Source organism: Ascaphus truei, unplaced genomic scaffold (genome assembly GCF_040206685.1).
Source record: "Ascaphus truei isolate aAscTru1 unplaced genomic scaffold, aAscTru1.hap1 HAP1_SCAFFOLD_1886, whole genome shotgun sequence".
NCBI lineage: Eukaryota > Metazoa > Chordata > Amphibia > Anura > Ascaphidae > Ascaphus > Ascaphus truei.
Window position 1 is genome coordinate 22,587 of NW_027454789.1, and position 27,352 is coordinate 49,938.

At 51.2% G+C, this 27,352-nt stretch overlaps 1 protein-coding gene across 3 annotated transcripts in view; it reads left to right on the forward strand.

Moving 5' to 3' along the window:
* LOC142477032 (uncharacterized) overlaps positions 1-24,925 on the forward strand; it is a 43,090-nt gene extending 18,165 nt beyond the window's left edge. For all 3 annotated transcript variants that reach the window (XM_075582102.1, XM_075582104.1, XM_075582103.1), the window contains exon 3: positions 18,155-24,925. In XM_075582102.1, coding sequence (XP_075438217.1) covers positions 18,155-19,152 — 998 coding nt within the window. In that variant the 3' untranslated portion in view covers positions 19,153-24,925. The remainder of the gene's footprint in view (positions 1-18,154) is intronic.
* Positions 24,926-27,352: the final 2,427 nt, after the last annotated feature.

Genomic DNA, 27,352 nt, shown 5'->3' on the forward strand with positions numbered 1-27,352 from the left:
CCCTGCAGTCCCTTCTGTCCGTGTCACTGTGTCACCCTGCAGTCCCTTCTGTTCGTGTCACTGTGTCACCCTTCAGTCCCTTCTGTCCGTGTCACTGTGTCACCCTGCAGTCCCTTCTGTCCGTGTCATTGTGTCACCCTGCAGTCCCTTCTGTCCTTGTCACTGTGTCACCCTGCAGTCCCTTCTGTCCTTGTCACTGTGTCACCCTGCAGTCCCTTCTGTCCTTGTCACTGTGTCACCCTGCAGTCCCTTCTGTCCTTGTCACTGTGTCACCCTGCAGTCCCTTCTGTCCTTGTCACTGTGTCACCCTGTAGTCCCTTCTGTCCTTGTCACTGTGTCACCCTGCAGTCCCTTCTGTCCTTGTCACTGTGTCACCCTGCAGTCTCTTCTGTCCGTGTCACTGTGTCACCCTGCAGTCTCTTCTGTCCGTGTCATTGTGTCACCCTGCAGTCCCTTCTGTCCGTGTCACTGTGCCACCCTGCAGTCCCTTCTGTCCGTGTCACTGTGTCACCCTGCAGTCCCTTCTGTTCGTGTCACTGTGTCACCCTTCAGTCCCTTCTGTCCGTGTCATTGTGTCACCCTGCAGTCCCTTCTGTCCGTGTCATTGTGTCACCCTGCAGTCCCTTCTGTCCTTGTCACTGTGTCACCCTGCAGTCCCTTCTGTCCTTGTCACTGTGTCACCCTGCAGTCCCTTCTGTCCTTGTCACTGTGTCACCCTGCAGTCCCTTCTGTCCTTGTCACTGTGTCACCCTGCAGTCCCTTCTGTCCTTGTCACTGTGTCACCCTGCAGTCCCTTCTGTCCGTGTCATTGTGTCACCCTGCAGTCCCTTCTGTCCTTGTCACTGTGTCACCCTGCAGTCCCTTCTGTCCTTGTCACTGGGTCATCCTGCAGTCCCTTCTGTCTGTGCCATTGTGTCACCCTGCAGTCCCTTCTGTCCTTGTCACTGTGTCACCCTGCAGTCTCTTCTGTCCGTGTCACTGTGTCACCTTGCAGTCTCTTCTGTCCGTGTCATTGTGTCACCCTGCAGTCCCTTCTGTCCTTGTCACTGTGTCACCCTGCAGTCTCTTCTGTCCGAGTCACTGTGTCACCCTGCAGTCTCTTCTGTCCGTGTCACTGTGTCACCCTGCAGTCCCTTCTATCCTTGTCACTGGGTCACCCTGCAGTCCCTTCTGTCCTTGTCACAGTGTCACCCTGCAGTCCCTTCTGTCCTTGTCACTGTGTCAGCCTGCAGTCCCTTCTGTCCTTGTCACTGTGTCACCCTGCAGTCCCTTCTGTCCTTGTCACTGTGTCACCCTGCAGTCCCTTCTGTCCTTGTCACTGTGTCACCCTGCAGTCCCTTCTGTCCGTGTCATTGTGTCACCCTGCAGTCCCTTCTGTCCTTGTCACTGTGTCACCCTGCAGTCCCTTCTGTCCTTGTCACTGTGTCACCCTGCAGTCCCTTCTGTCCGTGTCATTGTGTCACCCTGCAGTCCCTTCTGTCCTTGTCACTGTGTCACCCTGCAGTCCCTTCTGTCCTTGTCACTGTGTCACCCTGTAGTCCCTTCTGTCCTTGTCACTGTGTCACCCTGCAGTCCCTTCTGTCCTTGTCACTGTGTCACCCTGCAGTCTCTTCTGTCCGTGTCACTGTGTCACCCTGCAGTCTCTTCTGTCCGTGTCATTGTGTCACCCTGCAGTCCCTTCTGTCCGTGTCACTGTGCCACCCTGCAGTCCCTTCTGTCCGTGTCACTGTGTCACCCTGCAGTCCCTTCTGTTCGTGTCACTGTGTCACCCTTCAGTCCCTTCTGTCCGTGTCACTGTGTCACCCTGCAGTCCCTTCTGTCCGTGTCATTGTGTCACCCTGCAGTCTCTTCTGTCCTTGTCACTGTGTCACCCTGCAGTCCCTTCTGTCCTTGTCACTGTGTCACCCTGCAGTCCCTTCTGTCCTTGTCACTGTGTCACCCTGCAGTCCCTTCTGTCCTTGTCACTGTGTCACCCTGCAGTCCCTTCTGTCCTTGTCACTGTGTCACCCTGCAGTCCCTTCTGTCCGTGTCATTGTGTCACCCTGCAGTCCCTTCTGTCCTTGTCACTGTGTCACCCTGCAGTCCCTTCTGTCCTTGTCACTGGGTCATCCTGCAGTCCCTTCTGTCTGTGCCATTGTGTCACCCTGCAGTCCCTTCTGTCCTTGTCACTGTGTCACCCTGCAGTCTCTTCTGTCCGTGTCACTGTGTCACCTTGCAATCTCTTCTGTCCGTGTCATTGTGTCACCCTGCAGTCCCTTCTGTCCTTGTCACTGTGTCACCCTGCAGTCTCTTCTGTCCGAGTCACTGTGTCACCCTGCAATCTCTTCTGTCCGTGTCACTGTGTCACCCTGCAGTCCCTTCTATCCTTGTCACTGTGTCACCCTGCAGTCCCTTCTGTCCTTGTCACAGTGTCACCCTGCAGTCCCTTCTGTCCTTGTCACTGTGTCACCCTGCAGTCTCTTCTGTCCGTGTCACTGTGTCACCCTGCAGTCTCTTCTGTCCGTGTCACTGTGTCACCCTGCAGTCTCTTCTGTCCGTGTCATTGTGTCACCCTGCAGTCCCTTCTGTCCGTGTCACTGTGCCACCCTGCAGTCCCTTCTGTCCGTGTCACTGTGTCACCCTGCAGTCCCTTCTGTTCGTGTCACTGTGTCACCCTTCAGTCCCTTCTGTCCGTGTCACTGTGTCACCCTGCAGTCCCTTCTGTCCGTGTCATTGTGTCACCCTGCAGTCCCTTCTGTCCTTGTCACTGTGTCACCCTGCAGTCCCTTCTGTCCTTGTCACTGTGTCACCCTGCAGTCCCTTCTGTCCTTGTCACTGTGTCACCCTGCAGTCCCTTCTGTCCTTGTCACTGTGTCACCCTGCAGTCCCTTCTGTCCTTGTCACTGTGTCACCCTGCAGTCCCTTCTGTCCGTGTCATTGTGTCACCCTGCAGTCCCTTCTGTCCTTGTCACTGTGTCACCCTGCAGTCCCTTCTGTCCTTGTCACTGGGTCATCCTGCAGTCCCTTCTGTCTGTGCCATTGTGTCACCCTGCAGTCCCTTCTGTCCTTGTCACTGTGTCACCCTGCAGTCTCTTCTGTCCGTGTCACTGTGTCACCTTGCAGTCTCTTCTGTCCGTGTCATTGTGTCACCCTGCAGTCCCTTCTGTCCTTGTCACTGTGTCACCCTGCAGTCTCTTCTGTCCGAGTCACTGTGTCACCCTGCAGTCTCTTCTGTCCGTGTCACTGTGTCACCCTGCAGTCCCTTCTATCCTTGTCACTGGGTCACCCTGCAGTCCCTTCTGTCCTTGTCACAGTGTCACCCTGCAGTCCCTTCTGTCCGTGTCACTGTGTCACCCTGCAGTCCCTTCTGTTCGTGTCACTGTGTCACCCTTCAGTCCCTTCTGTCCGTGTCACTGTGTCACCCTGCAGTCCCTTCTGTCCGTGTCATTGTGTCACCCTGCAGTCCCTTCTGTCCTTGTCACTGTGTCACCCTGCAGTCCCTTCTGTCCTTGTCACTGTGTCACCCTGCAGTCCCTTCTGTCCTTGTCACTGTGTCACCCTGCAGTCCCTTCTGTCCTTGTCACTGTGTCACCCTGCAGTCCCTTCTGTCCTTGTCACTGTGTCACCCTGTAGTCCCTTCTGTCCTTGTCACTGTGTCACCCTGCAGTCCCTTCTGTCCTTGTCACTGTGTCACCCTGCAGTCTCTTCTGTCCGTGTCACTGTGTCACCCTGCAGTCTCTTCTGTCCGTGTCATTGTGTCACCCTGCAGTCCCTTCTGTCCGTGTCACTGTGCCACCCTGCAGTCCCTTCTGTCCGTGTCACTGTGTCACCCTGCAGTCCCTTCTGTTCGTGTCACTGTGTCACCCTTCAGTCCCTTCTGTCCGTGTCATTGTGTCACCCTGCAGTCCCTTCTGTCCGTGTCATTGTGTCACCCTGCAGTCCCTTCTGTCCTTGTCACTGTGTCACCCTGCAGTCCCTTCTGTCCTTGTCACTGTGTCACCCTGCAGTCCCTTCTGTCCTTGTCACTGTGTCACCCTGCAGTCCCTTCTGTCCTTGTCACTGTGTCACCCTGCAGTCCCTTCTGTCCTTGTCACTGTGTCACCCTGCAGTCCCTTCTGTCCGTGTCATTGTGTCACCCTGCAGTCCCTTCTGTCCTTGTCACTGTGTCACCCTGCAGTCCCTTCTGTCCTTGTCACTGGGTCATCCTGCAGTCCCTTCTGTCTGTGCCATTGTGTCACCCTGCAGTCCCTTCTGTCCTTGTCACTGTGTCACCCTGCAGTCTCTTCTGTCCGTGTCACTGTGTCACCTTGCAGTCTCTTCTGTCCGTGTCATTGTGTCACCCTGCAGTCCCTTCTGTCCTTGTCACTGTGTCACCCTGCAGTCTCTTCTGTCCGAGTCACTGTGTCACCCTGCAGTCTCTTCTGTCCGTGTCACTGTGTCACCCTGCAGTCCCTTCTATCCTTGTCACTGGGTCACCCTGCAGTCCCTTCTGTCCTTGTCACAGTGTCACCCTGCAGTCCCTTCTGTCCTTGTCACTGTGTCAGCCTGCAGTCCCTTCTGTCCTTGTCACTGTGTCACCCTGCAGTCCCTTCTGTCCTTGTCACTGTGTCACCCTGCAGTCCCTTCTGTCCTTGTCACTGTGTCACCCTGCAGTCCCTTCTGTCCGTGTCATTGTGTCACCCTGCAGTCCCTTCTGTCCTTGTCACTGTGTCACCCTGCAGTCCCTTCTGTCCTTGTCACTGTGTCACCCTGCAGTCCCTTCTGTCCGTGTCATTGTGTCACCCTGCAGTCCCTTCTGTCCTTGTCACTGTGTCACCCTGCAGTCCCTTCTGTCCTTGTCACTGTGTCACCCTGTAGTCCCTTCTGTCCTTGTCACTGTGTCACCCTGCAGTCCCTTCTGTCCTTGTCACTGTGTCACCCTGCAGTCTCTTCTGTCCGTGTCACTGTGTCACCCTGCAGTCTCTTCTGTCCGTGTCATTGTGTCACCCTGCAGTCCCTTCTGTCCGTGTCACTGTGCCACCCTGCAGTCCCTTCTGTCCGTGTCACTGTGTCACCCTGCAGTCCCTTCTGTTCGTGTCACTGTGTCACCCTTCAGTCCCTTCTGTCCGTGTCACTGTGTCACCCTGCAGTCCCTTCTGTCCGTGTCATTGTGTCACCCTGCAGTCTCTTCTGTCCTTGTCACTGTGTCACCCTGCAGTCCCTTCTGTCCTTGTCACTGTGTCACCCTGCAGTCCCTTCTGTCCTTGTCACTGTGTCACCCTGCAGTCCCTTCTGTCCTTGTCACTGTGTCACCCTGCAGTCCCTTCTGTCCTTGTCACTGTGTCACCCTGCAGTCCCTTCTGTCCGTGTCATTGTGTCACCCTGCAGTCCCTTCTGTCCTTGTCACTGTGTCACCCTGCAGTCCCTTCTGTCCTTGTCACTGGGTCATCCTGCAGTCCCTTCTGTCTGTGCCATTGTGTCACCCTGCAGTCCCTTCTGTCCTTGTCACTGTGTCACCCTGCAGTCTCTTCTGTCCGTGTCACTGTGTCACCTTGCAATCTCTTCTGTCCGTGTCATTGTGTCACCCTGCAGTCCCTTCTGTCCTTGTCACTGTGTCACCCTGCAGTCTCTTCTGTCCGAGTCACTGTGTCACCCTGCAATCTCTTCTGTCCGTGTCACTGTGTCACCCTGCAGTCCCTTCTATCCTTGTCACTGTGTCACCCTGCAGTCCCTTCTGTCCTTGTCACAGTGTCACCCTGCAGTCCCTTCTGTCCTTGTCACTGTGTCACCCTGCAGTCTCTTCTGTCCGTGTCACTGTGTCACCCTGCAGTCTCTTCTGTCCGTGTCACTGTGTCACCCTGCAGTCTCTTCTGTCCGTGTCATTGTGTCACCCTGCAGTCCCTTCTGTCCGTGTCACTGTGCCACCCTGCAGTCCCTTCTGTCCGTGTCACTGTGTCACCCTGCAGTCCCTTCTGTTCGTGTCACTGTGTCACCCTTCAGTCCCTTCTGTCCGTGTCACTGTGTCACCCTGCAGTCCCTTCTGTCCGTGTCATTGTGTCACCCTGCAGTCCCTTCTGTCCTTGTCACTGTGTCACCCTGCAGTCCCTTCTGTCCTTGTCACTGTGTCACCCTGCAGTCCCTTCTGTCCTTGTCACTGTGTCACCCTGCAGTCCCTTCTGTCCTTGTCACTGTGTCACCCTGCAGTCCCTTCTGTCCTTGTCACTGTGTCACCCTGCAGTCCCTTCTGTCCGTGTCATTGTGTCACCCTGCAGTCCCTTCTGTCCTTGTCACTGTGTCACCCTGCAGTCCCTTCTGTCCTTGTCACTGGGTCATCCTGCAGTCCCTTCTGTCTGTGCCATTGTGTCACCCTGCAGTCCCTTCTGTCCTTGTCACTGTGTCACCCTGCAGTCTCTTCTGTCCGTGTCACTGTGTCACCTTGCAGTCTCTTCTGTCCGTGTCATTGTGTCACCCTGCAGTCCCTTCTGTCCTTGTCACTGTGTCACCCTGCAGTCTCTTCTGTCCGAGTCACTGTGTCACCCTGCAGTCTCTTCTGTCCGTGTCACTGTGTCACCCTGCAGTCCCTTCTATCCTTGTCACTGGGTCACCCTGCAGTCCCTTCTGTCCTTGTCACAGTGTCACCCTGCAGTCCCTTCTGTCCTTGTCACTGTGTCAGCCTGCAGTCCCTTCTGTCCTTGTCACTGTGTCACCCTGCAGTCCCTTCTGTCCTTGTCACTGTGTCACCCTGCAGTCCCTTCTGTCCTTGTCACTGTGTCACCCTGCAGTCCCTTCTGTCCGTGTCATTGTGTCACCCTGCAGTCCCTTCTGTCCTTGTCACTGTGTCACCCTGCAGTCCCTTCTGTCCTTGTCACTGTGTCACCCTGCAGTCCCTTCTGTCCGTGTCATTGTGTCACCCTGCAGTCCCTTCTGTCCTTGTCACTGTGTCACCCTGCAGTCCCTTCTGTCCTTGTCACTGTGTCACCCTGTAGTCCCTTCTGTCCTTGTCACTGTGTCACCCTGCAGTCCCTTCTGTCCTTGTCACTGTGTCACCCTGCAGTCTCTTCTGTCCGTGTCACTGTGTCACCCTGCAGTCTCTTCTGTCCGTGTCATTGTGTCACCCTGCAGTCCCTTCTGTCCGTGTCACTGTGCCACCCTGCAGTCCCTTCTGTCCGTGTCACTGTGTCACCCTGCAGTCCCTTCTGTTCGTGTCACTGTGTCACCCTTCAGTCCCTTCTGTCCGTGTCACTGTGTCACCCTGCAGTCCCTTCTGTCCGTGTCATTGTGTCACCCTGCAGTCTCTTCTGTCCTTGTCACTGTGTCACCCTGCAGTCCCTTCTGTCCTTGTCACTGTGTCACCCTGCAGTCCCTTCTGTCCTTGTCACTGTGTCACCCTGCAGTCCCTTCTGTCCTTGTCACTGTGTCACCCTGCAGTCCCTTCTGTCCTTGTCACTGTGTCACCCTGCAGTCCCTTCTGTCCGTGTCATTGTGTCACCCTGCAGTCCCTTCTGTCCTTGTCACTGTGTCACCCTGCAGTCCCTTCTGTCCTTGTCACTGGGTCATCCTGCAGTCCCTTCTGTCTGTGCCATTGTGTCACCCTGCAGTCCCTTCTGTCCTTGTCACTGTGTCACCCTGCAGTCTCTTCTGTCCGTGTCACTGTGTCACCTTGCAATCTCTTCTGTCCGTGTCATTGTGTCACCCTGCAGTCCCTTCTGTCCTTGTCACTGTGTCACCCTGCAGTCTCTTCTGTCCGAGTCACTGTGTCACCCTGCAATCTCTTCTGTCCGTGTCACTGTGTCACCCTGCAGTCCCTTCTATCCTTGTCACTGTGTCACCCTGCAGTCCCTTCTGTCCTTGTCACAGTGTCACCCTGCAGTCCCTTCTGTCCTTGTCACTGTGTCACCCTGCAGTCCCTTCTGTCCTTGTCACTGTGTCACCCTGCAGTCCCTTCTGTCCGTGTCATTGTGTCACCCTGCAGTCCCTCCTGTCCTTGTCACTGTGTCACCCTGCAGTCTCTTCTGTCCGTGTCACTGTGTCACCCTGCAGTCTCTTTTGTCCGTGTCACTGTGTCACCCTGCAGTCCCTTCTGGCCTTGTCACTGTGTCACCCTGCAGTCCCTTCTGTCCTTGTCACTGTGTCACCCTGCAGTCATTTCTGTCCGTGTCACTGTGTCACCCTGCAGTCCCTTCTGTCTGTGTCACTGTGTCCCCCTGCAGTCTCTTCTGTCCTTGTCACTGTGTCACCCTGCAGTCCCTTCTGTCCTTGACACTGTGTCACCCTGCAGTCCCTTCTGTCCGTGTCACTGTGTCCCCCTGCAGTCTCTTCTGTCCTTGTCACTGTGTCACCCTGCAGACCCTTCTGTCCGTGTCACTGTGTCACCCTGTAGTCCCTTCTGTCCTTGTCACTGTGTCACTCTGCAGTCCCTTCTGTCCTTGTCACTGTGTCACCCTGCAGTCCCTTCTGTCCGTGTCACTGTGTCACCCTGCAGTCCCTTCTGTCCGTGTCACTGTGTCACCCTGCAGTCCCTTCTGTCCGTGTCACTGTGTCACCCTGCAGTCCCTTCTGTCCTTGTCACTGTGTCACCCTGCAGTCTCTTCTGTGCATTTGGTAATATATCTCTTCATAACAAGCCTGGCCTTCTGACCCGAGATAGAGGAAATGAATCTGAGATATCCTGACATACATTGTACATAAATATGTATGTAACCCCTCTTTCCTTTCCCCCAGACTATAGAACCTGTCACTGAGGTGGGGCTGGGGCCTGTAACTTGGGGTGTAACTCTTACAGAGGGGGGTACCCAGAGTGGGAAGCAGGAGTAATTAGACACAACAAATCTGTAAGAAATTATAACAAACTGTGTATTACTTTATCTATCATTTTGAGCAGGGATACATACACAGGGATACACACACAGGGATACACACACAGGGATACACACAGGGATACACACACAGGGATACACACAGGGAGACACACACAGGGAGACACACACAGGGATACACACACAGGGCTACCACATAACCACCCAGTATTTCTGCAATCCGACTAAAACAATCACTAGCGCTGCGCCTCTGTCTCTCTATCTCTCACAGTCACTGCATATTAGTTCCCCGGCCCTGAGATCAGACGGTGTTTGTACAATAACCTTTCGCTGCAGCTCTGGGGTCAAACAGATGCAGCTTCTGCTTCCTACAGTTACTGTGAAACATAACCTGTGTTACAATGCAGGGGGATCTCCTTCTTTCCTCTGCCTGTTACAATGCAGGGGGATCTCTCTCTTTCCTCTGGCTGTTACACTGCAGGGGGATCTCTTTCCTTCCTCTGGCTGTTACACTGCAGGGGGATCTCTTCCTTTACTCTGGCTGTTACACTGCAGGGGGATCTCTTCCTTTCCTCTGGCTGTTACACTGCAGGGGGATCTCTTTCCTTCCTCTGGCTGTTACACTGCAGGGGGATCTCTTCCTTTCCTCTGGCTGTTACAATGCAGGGGGATCTCTTCCTTTCCTCTGGCTGTTACACTGCAGGGGGATCTCTTCCTTTCCTCTGGCTGTTACACTGCAGGGGGATCTCTTTCTTTCCTCTGGCTGTTACACTGCAGAGGGATCTCTTTCTTTCCTCTGGCTGTTACAATGCAGGGGGATCTCCTTCTTTCCTCTGGCTGTTACACTGCAGGGGGATCTCTTCCTTTCCTCTGGCTGTTACAATGCAGGGGGATCTCTCTCTCTCCTCTCGCTGTTACAATGCAGGGAGATCTCCTACTTTCCTCTCGCTGTTACACTGCAGGGGGATCTCTTTCCTCTGGCTGTTACAATGCAGGGGGATCTCCTTCTATCCTCTCGCTGTTACAATGCAGGGGGATCTCTTCCTTTCCTCTCGCTGTTACAATGCAGGGGGATCTCCTTCTATCCTCTCGCTGTTACAATGCAGGGGGATCTCTTCCTTTCCTCTGGCTGTTACAATGCAGGGGGATCTCCTTCTTTCCTCTGGCTGTTACAATGCAGGGGGATCTCTTCCTTTCCTCTGGCTGTTAAATGCAGGGGGATCTCCTTCTTTCCTCTGGCTGTTACAATGCAGGGGGATCTCTTTCTTTCCTATGGCTGTTACAATGCAGGGGGATCTCCTTCTATCCTCTGGCTGTTACACTGCAGGGGGATCTCTTTCCTCTGGCTGTTACACTGCAGGGGGATCTCCTACTTTCCTCTGGCTGTTACACTGCAGGGGAATCTCCTTCTATCCTCTGGCTGTTACACTGCAGGGGGATCTCTTCCTATCCTCTGGCTGTTACAATGCAGGGGGATCTCTTTCTCTCCTCTCGCTGTTACAATGCAGGGAGATCTCCTACTTTCCTCTCGCTGTTACACTGCAGGGGGATCTCTTTCCTCTGGCTGTTACAATGCAGGGGGATCTCCTTCTATCCTCTCGCTGTTACAATGCAGGGGGATCTCTTCCTTTCCTCTCGCTGTTACAATGCAGGGGGATCTCCTTCTATCCTCTCGCTGTTACAATGCAGGGGGATCTCTTCCTTTCCTCTGGCTGTTACAATGCAGGGGGATCTCTTCCTTTCCTCTGGCTGTTACAATGCAGGGGGATCTCCTTCTTTCCTCTGGCTGTTACAATGCAGGGGGATCTCTTTCTTTCCTATGGCTGTTACAATGCAGGGGGATCTCCTTCTATCCTCTGGCTGTTACAATGCAGGGGGATCTCTTTCTTTCCTATGGCTGTTACAATGCAGGGGGATCTCCTTCTATCCTCTCGCTGTTACAATGCAGGGGGATCTCTTCCTTTCCTCTGGCTGTTACAATGCAGGGGGATCTCTTCCTTTCCTCTGGCTGTTACAATGCAGGGGGATCTCCTTCTTTCCTCTGGCTGTTACAATGCAGGGGGATCTCTTTCTTTCCTCTGGCTGTTACACTGCAGAGGGATCTCCTACTTTCCTCTGGCTGTTACAATGCAGGGGGATGGATCTCGTTCTATCCTCTCGCTGTTACACTGCAGGGGGATCTCCTTCTATCCTCTCGCTGTTACAATGCAGGGGGATCTCCTTCTATCCTCTGGCTGTTACAATGCAGGGGGATCTCTTCCTTTCCTCTGGCTGTTACAATGCAGGGGGATCTCTTCCTTTCCTCTCGCTGTTACACTGCAGGGGGATCTCTTTCTTTCCTCTGGCTGTTACAATGCAGGGGGATCTCCTACTTTCCTCTCGCTGTTACACTGCAGGGGGATCTCTTCCTATTCTCTGGCTGTTACAATGCAGGGGGATCTCTTTCTCTCCTCTCGCTGTTACAATGCAGGGAGATCTCCTTCTATCCTCTCGCTGTTACAATGCAGGGGGATCTCCTTCTTTCCTCTGACTGTTACAATGCAGGGGGATCTCTTTCTTTCCTATGGCTGTTACAATGCAGGGGGATCTCCTTCTATCCTCTGGCTGTTACAATGCAGGGGGATCTCTTCCTTTCCTCTCGCTGTTACAATGCAGGGGGATCTCCTACTTTCCTCTGGCTGTTACACTGCAGGGGGATCTCCTACTTTCCTCTCGCTGTTACAATGCAGGGGGATCTCCTACTTTCCTCTGGCTGTTACAATGCAGGGGGATCTCTTCCTTTCCTCTCGCTGTTACAATGCAGGGGGATCTCTTTCTTTCCTCTGGCTGTTACAATGCAGGGGGATCTCTTCCTTTCCTCTGGCTGTTACAATGCAGGGGGATCTCTTCCTTTCCTCTCGCTGTTACAATGCAGGGGGATCTCATTCTATCCTCTGGCTCTTACAATGCAGGGGGATCTCTTTCTTTCCTCTGGCTGTTACAATGCAGGGGGATCTCCTACTTTCCTCTGGCTGTTACAATGCAGGGGGATCTCTTTCTTTCCTCTGGCTGTTACAATGCAGGGGGATCTCTTTCTTTCCTCAGGCTGTTACAATGCAGGGGGATCTCTTCCTTTCCTCTCGCTGTTACAATGCAGGGGGATCTCTTCCTTTCCTCTGGCTGTTACAATGCAGGGGGATCTCTTCCTTTCCTCTGGCTGTTACAATGCAGGGGGATCTCTTTCTATCTTCTGGCTGCTACAATGCAGGGGGATCTCTTTATTTCCTCTGGCTGTTACAATGCAGGGGGATCTCTTTCTTTCCTCTGGCTGTTACAATGCAGGGGGATCTCTTTCTTTCCTCTGGCTGTTACACTGCAGGGGGATCTCTTTATTTCCTCTGGCTGTTACAATGCAGGGGGATCTCCTTCTTTCCTCTGGCTGTTACACTGCAGGGGGATCTCTTCCTTTCCTCTGGCTGTTACAATGCAGGGGGATCTCTTTCTTTCCTCTGGCTGTTACACTGCAGGGGGATCTCTTTATTTCCTCTGGCTGTTACAATGCAGGGGGATCTCCTTCTTTCCTCTGGCTGTTACACTGCAGGGGGATCTCTTCCTTTCCTCTGGCTGTTACAATGCAGGGGGATCTCTTTCTCTCCTCTCGCTGTTACAATGCAGGGGGATCTCCTTCTATCCTCTCGCTGTTACAATGCAGGGGGATCTCCTTCTTTCCTCTGACTGTTACAATGCAGGGGGATCTCTTTCTTTCCTATGGCTGTTACAATGCAGGGGGATCTCCTTCTATCCTCTGGCTGTTACAATGCAGGGGGATCTCTTCCTTTCCTCTCGCTGTTACAATGCAGGGGGATCTCCTACTTTCCTCTGGCTGTTACACTGCAGGGGGATCTCCTACTTTCCTCTCGCTGTTACACTGCAGGGGGATCTCTTCCTTTCCTCTGGCTGTTACAATGCAGGGGGATCTCTTTCTTTCCTCTGGCTGTTACACTGCAGGGGGATCTCTTTATTTCCTCTGGCTGTTACAATGCAGGGGGATCTCCTTCTTTCCTCTGGCTGTTACACTGCAGGGGGATCTCTTCCTTTCCTCTGGCTGTTACAATGCAGGGGGATCTCTTTCTTTCCTCTGGCTGTTACAATGCAGGGGAATCTCTTTCTTTCCTCTGGCTGTTACACTGCAGGGGGATCTCTTTCTTTCCTCTGGCTGTTACAATGCAGGGGGATCTCTTTCTTTCCACTGGCTGTTAAATCCTGATATTTCTCCACTTAGCTGTTGCAGGGATCCCTGAGGTGTCACTCTACTTTGTACTGGCCAGCAAAATCCACCAGTCTCCTCACTCCATGGACCAGTCAGGCCCTTGCAGAGTGTTCTGCAGCATCCTCACCATATCAAAACAAACTGCCACCCAGTCCCCTCAGCAATCCCTTTCCAACTGTCACCAACTGTCATTCCACTGGCTTAGCACAATCACATGGTCCAGTGCAGGGGTGCGCAAAGTTTCCGGGTTACCATGACGACGCGTCGCTGGAAAGGAAGGTAAGTGTGTTATAGAGGCCTCGGCGGACCCCCTGCATTTCATTTAAATGCCTGGAGAGAGAGTGCGGGACCCCTATAACTGCTGCGCCCCTCCCCCCCAGAAAATCTAGCACCCCACCAGGGGGGTGCGCCACCCCATGTTTGAGCACCCCTGGTCCAGTGGAATGCAATTCTTAAAGGGGCCATGTCCTGTGCTAATAGCAGACACGGGGTTACATGTAGATATATACAAAAGTGGCACAAGGCAACCTCCAAACGTGAGCATGTACCATCCTGATATGAGTGCTCTCACCCCTTGTACTGTATATATAATATATACTCTGAAGTACTCATTTATTCTGCACTATAATATAATATATATACATATACTGTGTATATATATATATATATATATATTGTATAGGGTGCTCGGTGTCCAGTACTGAATTGGACTGTCCTGTATTTGGATACTCTGGCCAGTAGAAAATGAGAGGTAAAACTGGGTGTGTATGTGTATGCCGGTATTACCTCTCTGGGTGTGTATGTGTATACCGGTATTACCTCTCTGGGCGTGTATGTGTATGCCGGTATTACCTCTCTGGGTGTGTATGTGTATACCGGTATTACCTCTCTGGGCGTGTACATGTATACCGGTATTACTTCTCTGGGCGTGTATGTGTATACCAGTATTACCTCTCTGGGTGTGTATGTGTATACTGGTATTACCTCTCTGTGCGTGTATGTGTATACCGGTATTACCTCTCTGGGCGTGTATGTGTATACCGGTATTACCTCTCTGGGCGTGTATGTGTATACTGGTATTACCTCTCTGTGCGTGTATGTGTATACCGGTATTACCTCTCTGGGCGTGTATGTGTATACCGGTATTACCTCTCTGGGCGTGTATGTGTATACCTGTATTACCTCTCTGGGCGTGTATGTGTATACCGGTATTACCTCTCTGGGCGTGTATGTGTATACCGGTATTACCTCTCTGGGCGTGTATGTGTATACCGGTATTACCTCTCTGGGCGTGTATGTGTATACCGGTATTACCTCTCTGGGCGTGTATGTGTATACCGGTATTACCTCTCTGGGCGTGTATGTGTATACTGGTATTACCTCTCTGGGCGTGTATGTGTATACCGGTATTACCTCTCTGGGCGTGTATGTGTATACCGGTATTACCTCTCTGGGTGTGAATGTGTATACCGGTATTACCTCTCTGGGTGTGTATGTGTATACCGATATTACCTCTCTGGGCGTGTATGTGTATACCGGTATTACCTCTCTGGGCGTGTGTGTGTATACCGGTATTACCTCTCTGGGTGTGTATGTGTATACCGGTATTACCTCTCTGGGCGTGTATGTGTATACCGGTATTACCTCTCTGGGCGTGTATGTGTATACCGGTATTACCTCTCTGGGCGTGTATGTGTATACCGGTATTACCTCTCTGGGCGCGTATGTGTATACCGGTATTACCTCTCTGGGCGTGTGTGTGTATACCGGTATTACCTCTCTGGGCTTGTATGTGTATACCGGTATTACCTCTCTGGGCGTGTATGTGTATACCGGTATTACCTCTCTGGGCGTGTATGTGTATACCGGTATTACCTCTCTGGGCGTGTATGTGTATACCGGTATTACCTCTCTGGGCATGTATGTGTATACCGGTATTACCTCTCTGGGCATGTATGTGTATACTGGTATTACCTCTCTGGGCGTGTATGTGTATACCGGTATTACCTCTCTGGGTGTGTATGTGTATACTGGTATTACCTCTCTGGGCGTGTATGTGTATACCGGTATTACCTCTCTGGGCGTGTATGCCGGTATTACCTCTCTGGGCGTGTATGTGTATACCGGTATTACCTCTCTGGGCGTGTATGTGTATACCGGTATTACCTCTCTGGACGTGTATGTGTATACCGGTATTACCTCTCTGGGCGTGTATGTGTATACCGGTATTACCTCTCTGGACGTGTATGTGTATACCGGTATTACCTCTCTGGGCGTGTATGTGTATACCGGTATTACCTCTCTGGGCGTGTATGTGTATACCGGTATTACCTCTCTGGGCGTGTATGTGTATACCGGTATTACCTCTCAAGTCGTGTATGTGTATACCCGTATTACCTCTCTGGGCGTGTATGTGTATACCCGTATTACCTCTCTGGGCGTGTATGTGTATACCGGTATTACCTCTCTGGGCGTGTATGTGTATACCGGTATTACCTCTCTGGGCGCGTATGTGTATACCGGTATTACCTCTCTGGGCGTGTGTGTGTATACCGGTATTACCTCTCTGGGCTTGTATGTGTATACCGGTATTACCTCTCTGGGCGTGTATGTGTATACCGGTATTACCTCTCTGGGCGTGTATGTGTATACCGGTATTACCTCTCTGGGCGTGTATGTGTATACCGGTATTACCTCTCTGGGCGTGTATGTGTATACCGGTATTACCTCTCTGGGCGCGTATGTGTATACCGGTATTACCTCTCTGGGCGTGTGTGTGTATACCGGTATTACCTCTCTGGGCTTGTATGTGTATACCGGTATTACCTCTCTGGGCGTGTATGTGTATACCGGTATTACCTCTCTGGGCGTGTATGTGTATACCGGTATTACCTCTCTGGGCGTGTATGTGTATACCGGTATTACCTCTCTGGGCATGTATGTGTATACCGGTATTACCTCTCTGGGCATGTATGTGTATACTGGTATTACCTCTCTGGGCGTGTATGTGTATACCGGTATTACCTCTCTGGGCGTGTATGTGTATACCGGTATTACCTCTCTGGGCGTGTATGCCGGTATTACCTCTCTGGGCGTGTATGTGTATACCGGTATTACCTCTCTGGGCGTGTATGTGTATACCGGTATTACCTCTCTGGACGTGTATGTGTATACCGGTATTACCTCTCTGGGCGTGTATGTGTATACCGGTATTACCTCTCTGGGCGTGTATGTGTATACCGGTATTACCTCTCTGGGCGTGTATGTGTATACCGGTATTACCTCTCTGGGCGTGTATGTGTATACCCGTATTACCTCTCTGGGCGTGTATGTGTATACCCGTATTACCTCTCTGGGCGTGTATGTGTATACCGGTATTACCTCTCTGGGCGTGTATGTGTATACCGGTATTACCTCTCTGGGCGTGTATATGTGTACCCGTATTACCTCTCTGGACATGTATGTGTATACTGGTATTACCTCTCTGGGCATGTATGTGTATACCGGTATTACCTCTCTATGCGTGTATGTGTATACCGGTATTACCTCTCTGGGCGTGTATGTGTATACCGGTATTACCTCTCTGGGCGTGTATGTGTATACTTGTATTACCTCTCTGGGCGTGTATGTGTATACCGGTATTACCTCTCTGGGCGTGTATGTGTATACCGGTATTACCTCTCTGGACAATGTATGTGTATACCCGTATTACCTCTCTTGGCGTGTATGTGTATACCGGTATTACCTCTCTGGGCGTGTATGTGTATACCGGTATTACCTCTCTGAGCGTGTGTGTCCGGTATTACCTCTCTGGACAATGTATGTGTATACCGGTATTATCTCTCTGGACATGTATGTGTATACCGGTATTACCTCTCTGGACATGTATGTGCAGTGGTCGACAAATCACCAAAAAATCTACTCGCCGAACAAAAAAATCTACTCGCCACGTAGTACCATACGTGTGCTGCTTGGGCCAATAGGAGCTCGCCACGATGTTAAATCCACTCGCCCGGGGCGAGCAAATGTATAGGTTTGTCGAACACTGTGTATGTGTATACCGGTATTACCTCTCTGGACATGTACATGTATACCGGTATTACCTCTCTGGGCGTGTATGTGTGTACCGGTATTACCTCTCTGGGCGTGTATGTGTATACCGATATTACCTCTCTAGGTGTGTATGTGTATACCGGTATTACCTCTCTGGGCGTGTATGTGTATACCGGTATTACCTCTCTGGGCGTGTATGTGTATACCGGTATTACCTCTCTGGGCGTGTATGTGTATACCGGTATTACCTCTCTGCACGTGTAAGTGTATACCGGTATTACCTCTCTGGGCGTGTATGTGTATACCGATATTACCTCTCTAGGTGTGTATGTGTATACCGGTATTACCTCTCTGGACATGTATGTGTATACCGGTATTACCTCTCTGGGCGTGTGTGTGTCCGGTATTACCTCTCTGGACATGTATGTGTATACCGGTATTACCTCTCTGGACATGTATGTGTATACCGGTATTACCTCTCCGGACATAGTGACCTGACCGGCTTGGGGGTGCAACGATATTACCTCTCCGAGCAGGGAGAGAGCAGGGCTGCTGCTGGGGGTCTGAGCAGCTTCCTCCATCCTGATTGGCTTAATTACTCAGCAGCAGTCAATCAGGAGGAGGTGCCAGGAGCCTGAGGGTGGGGTCAAGGGGAGGAGGAAACAGCATGGAGCAGTGAGAGGTGTTTGTGTGTCTCGAGCGCGTTGCACCTTTCACCATTGTGTCCAGTATTTTTGGAGAAAACCACCTGGTAATGAACAAATATAGCTAGGTAGAAACATATGTATAATTTTTGCAGCATTTACAATGGTAGATAGATGTGTTGAACGGGTGTCTGCAGTCACTGTATTGTAATCATGATGTGTCTCGCATAGAGAGCATTCTTCGCTTTTTCATACAGTATTATTAGAGTTCTGCTTTTTATCCACAGTAACCTGTCACTTTAGCATAATCAGATATAATATGTGCCAAGCGCATTGTAATGCCTTTCTCAGTGTGGTATGCCTCTACTGAGCAATGCCCTCTGTGGGTGTCTCGTGATGATAACTCAACTCCTGTGAACTCTTCCTCTGTTTAGGATTAACATCTGGGTTCTGCACCCTGCCACGTCTCTCCCGCTCCGAGAAGATGCCTGAGGAACCCGGCTCTCAGGGGCCCGAGGAAGACAGGAGCAGTGGTGGCCTTCCGGAGACAGAGGACAACAGCAGTGGCACTGGCCCCCAGGAGCTCAGGGATGATACCAGTGGCGCGGGCCTCAGGGAGTCAGAGGATGACACTAATGGCACGGGCCCTCAGGACACTGATGAATACAGCAATGACCCTGACTTCCAGAGTCCTGATGTGGACTGCAGCGGCTCCAGGTTCCAGGATCCAGAGGTGGGAAGCAGTGTATCCGGCCCCCAGGAACCTGAAGATGACACCAGCTGCCTTGTTTCCCAGGGACCGGAAGAGGACAGCAGAGGCTGTGGCCCCCAGGAGCCCTCTTGCAGCCTCTGGCGCTCTGATTCCATGGAGTCGTTCGACCTGGATTTTGGACCCTCGCTCATGAGCGAGATCCTGGAAGGCATGAGCTTCTCTGAAGCGCCTCATAAAATGGGGGCTCTAAGTGGCAGGGGTCCCTATGAACATGACCCACTCTCAACCAACACCAACTCCTCCAGTCTGATAGAGATCACAGACAATAACAAATGGGGAGCCACAGTGTCCCTGAGTGATAGCGATGGACTAGTAGGGAGCGCTTGCTTAGTGCCCGTAGGCGAGAGCGGGAAGTGGGAAGTGGATAGACAGGGGAGCAGCGACATTACAGAGTCAAAACCGCGTGGGGGAACGTGGTCTTCACTGGGGTGTTTTGAATCTAAGGTGAAGGGTCTGGAGTCGGAGAGAGATGGCAATAGAGACAGTGCGGAGGAGGAAGAAGATGATGAAGAACGAGCGGAGGAGCCTGTGAGGTTCTGTAATCCCAGCGGGGCTACCCCCAACCGTTCCCAACTCTCCCTGGAGAGAAAAACCTATGCCACCTTCAACAGCAGCGCTTTCTCCTTCTCAGAAGATGATGACGATGAGGTCAAAGTATGACATCACTCACAACAAGCAGCAGCAAGAGGTGTGACATCACAACCTCTCTATGGAAAGCATGAGGCCGTAACTACAGTTCTCACAGGGACAGGCTTTTGGGGCTGCAGATTCTGCTGAAATTATTAGGACGTTAGTAGGGTCCTCCACGGTTAGCCCCGATTTGCAGAGCAATACGGCACTTGGGAGCTCTCACCATTGGTCATTTGGGTGTAATACAACCCAGTGGTAACCCAGCCCCCTGAGTGTTTTTTAATTGTAGTGATGCTAAGGGTGATATTCATTGATGGTAACCCAACTCCTGAATGCTATTGTCAGAGAGACATTTGCAACAGTGAATAACCCCTTCGTACTCCTTACGCGCAGAAAAGCTCAGGTATGGCTGGCTTTGTGCTGGGACTGTGCAGGGAGAAGAGAGGAGAGGAAGAGAGAATACAGGAGAGAGGAGAGGAAGAGAGAATAAAGGAGAGGAAGAGAGAATAAGGAGAGAGGAGAGGAAGAGAGAATACAGGAGAGAGGAGAGGAAGAGAGAATACAGGAGAGAGGAGAGGAAGAGAGAATAAAGGAGAGGAAGAGAGAATAAGGAGAGAGGAGAGGAAGAGAGAATACAGGAGAGAGGAGAGGAAGAGAGAATACAGGAGAGGAAGAGAGAATAAAGGACAGAGGGAGGAAGAGAGAATAAAGGACAGATGGAAGAAGAGAAAAAGGAGAGATGAGAGGAAGAGAGAAAAAGGAGAGGAAGAGAGAATAAAGGAGAGAGGAGAGGAAGAGAGAATAAAGGAGAGAGGAGAGGAAGAGAGAAAAAGGAGAGAGGGAGGCAGAGAGAATAAAGGAGAGGAGAGGAAGAGAGAATAAAAGTGAGGGAGGAAATACAGGAAAAAAATGCAAGTGGAGGTAGAGAGGGCAAGAAAAAGAGTGAGGGAGAGACCGTCACTGAGGAAGAAAGAGGGAGAGTGTGGAAAGAGTGTGAGTAAGAGAGTGAGTGAGAGAATGTCACTAAGGAAGAGAGAGTGTGTAAGAGAGTGTGTGAGAGAGGAAGTAACTGAGGGAGAGTGTGTGTGTGTGTGTGTGTGTGTGTGTGTGTGTGTGTGTGTGTGTGTGTGTGTGTGTGTGTGTGTGTGTGTGTGTGTGTGTGTGTGTGTGTGTGTGTGTGTGTGTGTGTGTGTGTGTGTGTAAGTAACTGAAGGAGAGAGTGTGTGTGAGAGAAAGTCACTGAAGGAGGGAGAGAGTGTGTGTGAGCGAAATGGTGACAGAGTGAGGAAGTAAGTGAGAGAGTGTCAGAGAGAGAGAGAGTGTGTGTGAGAGGAAGTAACTGAAGGAGAGAGGGAGAGAATGTCACTGAGGGAGAGAGCGTGTAAGAGAGAGTGTGTGAGAGAGAGGAAGTAACTGAGGGAGAGAGAGTGGGAGAGAGGAGTGTGTGAGAGTGAGTGTGGGAGAGGAAGTAACTGAGGGAGAGAGTGTGTGAGAGAGAGTGAGAGAAAGTCACTGAAGGAGGGAGAGTGTGTGAGAGAGCGAAAGACAAAGTGAGGAAGTGAGAGTGTCAGAGAGAAATAGAGAGTAAACGAGGACGAGAGAAGAGCAAGAGACAGAGTAGCACAGATACAGACACTCAGAGCATAACCGTGAGAGGGAGAGAGACAGTCTGTAAAACCTATTCCTCCCCCCAGTCCCAACCAGACACGCTGGCGTGTGCAGTGTATAATAAATATGTATATAGTATGCTCGTCTGTATACAGACCTCTCCATATAACATCACTCAGCAGCGTGCTGTGCGTGTATACTGTATATAGAGAGACCTCTATATAACCTGCACTCAGCAGTGCTCTGTGCATGTATACTGTATACAGAGAGACCTCAATCAGCAGCACACTGTGCGTGTATACTGTATATAGAGATACCTCTATATAACCTGCACTCAGCAGCCTGCTGTGTCTGTATACTGTATATAGAGAGACCTCCATATAACCTTCACTCAGCAGCATGCTGTGCGTGTATACTGTATATAGAGAGACCTCCATATATAAGCGGGAGGGCTATATACTTCTACTGTGGAGGATAATGTTATTGGGAGCAGCCCCCCTTATTGTAGAGTGAGGCATGTTGGGGGTCTGTGTATAACCTGTCGGGGGGTCTGTGTATAACCTGTCGGGGGGTCTGTGTATAACCTGTCGGGGGGTCTGTGTATAACCTGTCTGGAGGTCTGCTTAGCATTGAGGGACACGTGTGACCCGTGCAATGCTTTGCAGGCCCCTCTGGCAGTGAGGGGGTTAACATATTCCCCTCTTGGTAGGAAATACCAGAGGGGTGAAGTCACACACAATGCCTGCTGTGCTGTGATTAGTGACACACACACACTGATTACTGATACACAAACACCCCCACACACACACACGCTGATTACTGACACACATATACTGATTACTGACACACACACACACACACACACACACACACACACACACACACACACACACACACACACACACACACACACACACACACACACACACACACACACACACACTGATTACTGACACGCACATACACTGATTAGTGACATACACACACACACACACTGATTAGTGACATACACACACACTGATTAGTCAAACACACATACACTGATCAGTGACACACACACACATACACTTGATTAGTGACACATACTCACAAATACACTTGACTTTATTAGTGACACACACACTGACTAGTGATACACAAACACACACTGATTAGTGATACACACTGATTAGTGACACACACAAGCACATACACTGATTAGTGTCACACACGCATTCACTGTTAGTGACACAAACACATACTGATTAGTGACACACACATACATACACTGATTAGTGACACATACACACATACACTGATTTGTGACACACACACACACACACTGATTAGTGACACACACTGATAAGTGACACACACACACATACACTGATTAGTGACACACACACACACACATACACTGATTAGTGACACACACACACACTGATTAGTGACACACTCATACTTACACTGATTAGTGGCACACACGCATACACTGATTAGTGACACACACACATGCACTGATTAGTGACACACACACTGATTAGTGACACACACACACACTGATTAGTGACACACACACTGATTAGTGACACACACACACTGATTAGTGACACACACACATACACTGATTAGTGACACACACACACACTGATTAGTGACACACACACTGATTAGTGACACACACACTTATTAGTGACACACACACACTGATTAGTGACACACACACTGATTAGTGACACACACACACACACACACACACACACACACACACTGATTAGTGACACACACATACACTGATTAGTGACACACACACTGATTAGTGACACACACATACATTGATGAGTGACACACTGATTAGTGACACATACTCACACAGATTGATAAGGGGGGGCTCTAACAGGGTGAGAGATGTAGAGGGGACCTTCTAACAGGATGAGAGGTGTAGTGGGGGACGGTCTAACAGGATGAGAGATGTAGAGGGGGACCTTCTAACAGGATGAGAGGTGTAGAGGGGGACGGTCTAACAGGATGAGAGATGTAGAGGGGGACCTTCTAACAGGGTGAGAGATGTAGAGGGGGACCTTCTAACAGGATGAGAGGTGTAGAGGGGGACCTTCTAACAGGATGAGAGGTGTAGAGGGGGACCTTCTAACAGTCTGAGAGATGTAGAGGGGGACCTTCTAACAGGATGAGAGGTGTAGAGGGGGACGGTCTAACAGGATGAGAGATGTAGAGGGGGACCTTCTAACAGGATGAGAGGTGTAGAGGGGGACCTTCTAACAGGATGAGAGGTGTAGAGGGGGACCTTCAAACAGGATGAGAGGTGTAGAGGGGGACCTTCTAACAGTCTGAGAGATGTAGAGGGGGACCTTCTAACAGGGTGAGAGATGTAGAGGGGGACCTTCTAACAGGATGAGAGGTGTAGAGGGGGACCTTGTAACAGGGTGAGAGATGTAGAGGGGGACCTTCTAACAGGGTGAGAGATGTAGAGAGGGACCTTCTAACAGGATGAGAGGTGTAGAGGGGGACCTTCTAACAGGATGAGAGGTGTAGAGGGGGACGGTCTAACAGGATGAGAGATGTAGAGGGGGCCTTCTTACAGGATGAGAGGTGTAGAGGGGGACCTTCTAACAGGGTGAGAGGTGTAGAGGGGGACCTTCTTACAGGATGAGAGGTGTAGAGGGGGACCTTCTAACAGGGTGAGAGGTGTAGAGGGGACCTTCTAACAGGATGAGAGGTGTAGAGGGGGACAGTCTAACAGGGTGAGAGATGTAGAGGGGGACCTTCTAACAGGGTGAGAGGTGTAGAGGGGGACCTTCTTACAGGATGAGAGGTGTAGAGGGGGACCTTCTAACAGGGTGAGAGATGTAGAGGGGGACGGTCTAACAGGGTGAGAGGTGTAGAGGGGGACCTTCTAACAGGATGAGAGGTGTAGAGGGGGACCTTCTAACAGGATGAGAGGTGTAGAGGGGGACCTTCTAACAGGGTGAGAGGTGTAGAGGGGGACGGTCTAACAGGGTGAGAGATGTAGAGGGGGACCTTCTAACAGGGTGAGAGGTGTAGAGGGGGACCTTCTTACAGGATGAGAGGTGTAGAGGGGGACGGTCTAACAGGGTGAGAGATGTAGAGGGGGACCTTCTAACAGGGTGAGAGGTGTAGAGGGGGACCTTCTAACAGGATGAGAGATGTAGAGGGGGACGGTCTAACCGGGTGAGAGATGTAGAGGGGGCCTTCTTACAGGATGAGAGGTGTAGAGGGGGACCTTCTAACAGGGTGAGAGGTGTAGAGGGGGACCTTCTTACAGGATGAGAGGTGTAGAGGGGGACCTTCTAACAGGGTGAGAGGTGTAGAGGGGACCTTCTAACAGGATGAGAGGTGTAGAGGGGGACAGTCTAACAGGGTGAGAGATGTAGAGGGGGACCTTCTAACAGGGTGAGAGGTGTAGAGGGGGACCTTCTTACAGGATGAGAGGTGTAGAGGGGGACCTTCTAACAGGGTGAGAGATGTAGAGGGGGACGGTCTAACAGGGTGAGAGGTGTAGAGGGGGACCTTCTAACAGGATGAGAGGTGTAGAGGGGGACCTTCTAACAGGATGAGAGGTGTAGAGGGGGACCTTCTAACAGGGTGAGAGGTGTAGAGGGGGACGGTCTAACAGGGTGAGAGATGTAGAGGGGGACCTTCTAACAGGGTGAGAGGTGTAGAGGGGGACCTTCTTACAGGATGAGAGGTGTAGAGGGGGACGGTCTAACAGGGTGAGAGATGTAGAGGGGGACCTTCTAACAGGGTGAGAGGTGTAGAGGGGGACCTTCTAACAGGATGAGAGATGTAGAGGGGGACGGTCTAACCGGGTGAGAGATGTAGAGGGGGACGGTCTAACAAGGTGATAGGTGTAAGGGTGACGTGCCATGAAGGTAAGAGGTGTTACAGTAAGAAGATGTAGCCGGCACCCGTATGCATTGTATATCAGTCCTGTATTGTATATCAGTCCTGTATTGTATATCAGTCCTGCATTGTATATCAGTCCTGCATTGTATATCAGTCCTGTATTGTATATCAGTCCTGTATTGTATATCAGTCCTGCATTGTATATCAGTCCTGCATTGTATATCAGTCCTGCATTGTATATCAGTCCTGTATTGTATATCAGTCCTGCATTGTATATCAGTCCTGTATGTGTCACTAGCAGAAATTAAAGACATTTTGTTCCAGTCTGAAATATGTTACTGTGTCTGCTACTTTGTCACTTAATGTAGCGAAGCGTCAGGGACAAATAACTGTCACACACACACACACACAGGCATCGGGAACGCATACCTGTCACACATACACACAAACAGGCATCGGGAACACATACCTGTCACACACACACAGGCATCGGGAACACATACCTGTCACACATACAAACATCAGGAAAACATACCTGTCGCATACACACACAGGCATCGGGAACACATACCTGTCACACATACACATACAGGCATCGGGAACAAATACCTGTCACACATACACACACAGGCATCGGGAACACATACCTGTCACACATACACACACACAGGCATCGGGAACACATACCTGTCACACACACAGGCATCGGGAACACATACCTGTCACACATACAAACATCAGGAACACATACCTGTCACACACACACAGGCATCGGGAACACATACCTGTCACACATATACACACACGGGCATCGGGAACGCATACCTGTCACACATACACACACACAGGCATCGGGAACACATACCTGTCACACATACACACACAGGCATCGGGAACGCATACCTGTCACACATACAAACATCAGGAACACATACCTGTCACACATACACACACTGGCATCGGGAAAACATACTTGTCACACATACACACACAGAGGCATCGGGAACAACAAGGGCAAGTATACACTACCCTTTATTTGGTTACACATCACAAAACAGGCTGCATCACAAGCCTAAAAAACAAGGGAGCGCCCCAGCCTCTATTCTTTTTGACACATACACACAGACAGGCATCGGGGACACATACAGTACCAGGCACACATACGCACACACGCACACACACACACATCAGGAACACAGGAGTAAAAGAAGAAAAGCACAACAACCTCTCATAGTATAGTATTTAGTTTAAAAAAAACCCGATGTAAATGAGTACAATGGTGAGATATTCACGTACAAAAATAAAATAGGTTAAGAGCAGGGGGTCAGAAACCATATAACCAAGGAGAAGCCACATGTCATCGCATCACCGCCTGATCCGGATCAACCAGGTACGTGGGGGTTGCAGGGATCATCCTCCCTGGAAGGGGGAGAGGGAGAGACAGGAGGGGGGGGCACCCAACAAGGAGAGCCGTCCGTGCCTCGGTCTGATGGATCAGTGTGCTCCACTGGAAGCCGAAGGGCCGGTGCTGCGCGGTCAGGTAGAGGGAGACTCCGGTAACTGAAGCGCATCAAGTGACGTCAGCGTCCTGCGTGCCAGGTGAGTCCGAAAGTTTTAGCCACACGGTGGAAAAGTCCAATCCAGGCGTAGTGTCCCACAGTCAAGAACTAACCCGGTGGTACCAACACAATCCTTCAGGGACACATACCTGTCACACACACAGTCATCAGAGACACATACCTGTCACACACACAGACATCAGGGACACGTACCTGTTACACACACAGACATCAGGGACACGTACCTGTCACACACACAGACATCAGGGACACATACCTGTCACACACACAGACATCAGGGACACGTACCTGTCACACACACAGACATCAGGGACACGTACCTGTCACACACACAGACATCAGGGACACGTACCTGTCACACACACATAGACATCAGGGACACATACCTGTCACACACACACATCAGGGACACATACCTGTCACACACACAGACATCAGGGACACGTACCTGTTACACACACACACAGACATCAGGGACACGTACCTGTCACACACACACACAGACATCAGGGACACGTACCTGTCACACACACAGACATCAGGGACACGTACCTGTCCCACACACACACCACAGGGACACATACTTGTCACACACACACAGACATCAGGGACACATACCTGTCACACACACACATCAGGGACACATACCTGTCACACACACAGACATCAGGGACACGTACCTGTCACACACACACACAGACATCAGGGACACGTACCTGTCACACACACACACAGACATCAGGGACACGTACCTGTCACACACACAGACATCAGGGACACGTACCTGTCCCACACACACACACCAGGGACACATACTTGTCACACACACACAGACAGCAGGGACACGTACCTGTCACACACACACACACACATCAGGGACACATACCTGTCACACACACACACAGACATCAGGGACACGTACCTGTCACATCACACACACACATCAGGGACACGTACCTGTCCCACACACACACATCAGGGACACATACCTGACACACACACAGATATCAGGGACACATACCTGTCACACACACACATCAGGGACACATACCTGTCACACACACACATCAGGGACACATACCTGTCACACACACACACACATCAGAGACACATACCTGTCACACACACAGACATCAGGGACACGTACCTGTCACACACACACACACACACACAGACAT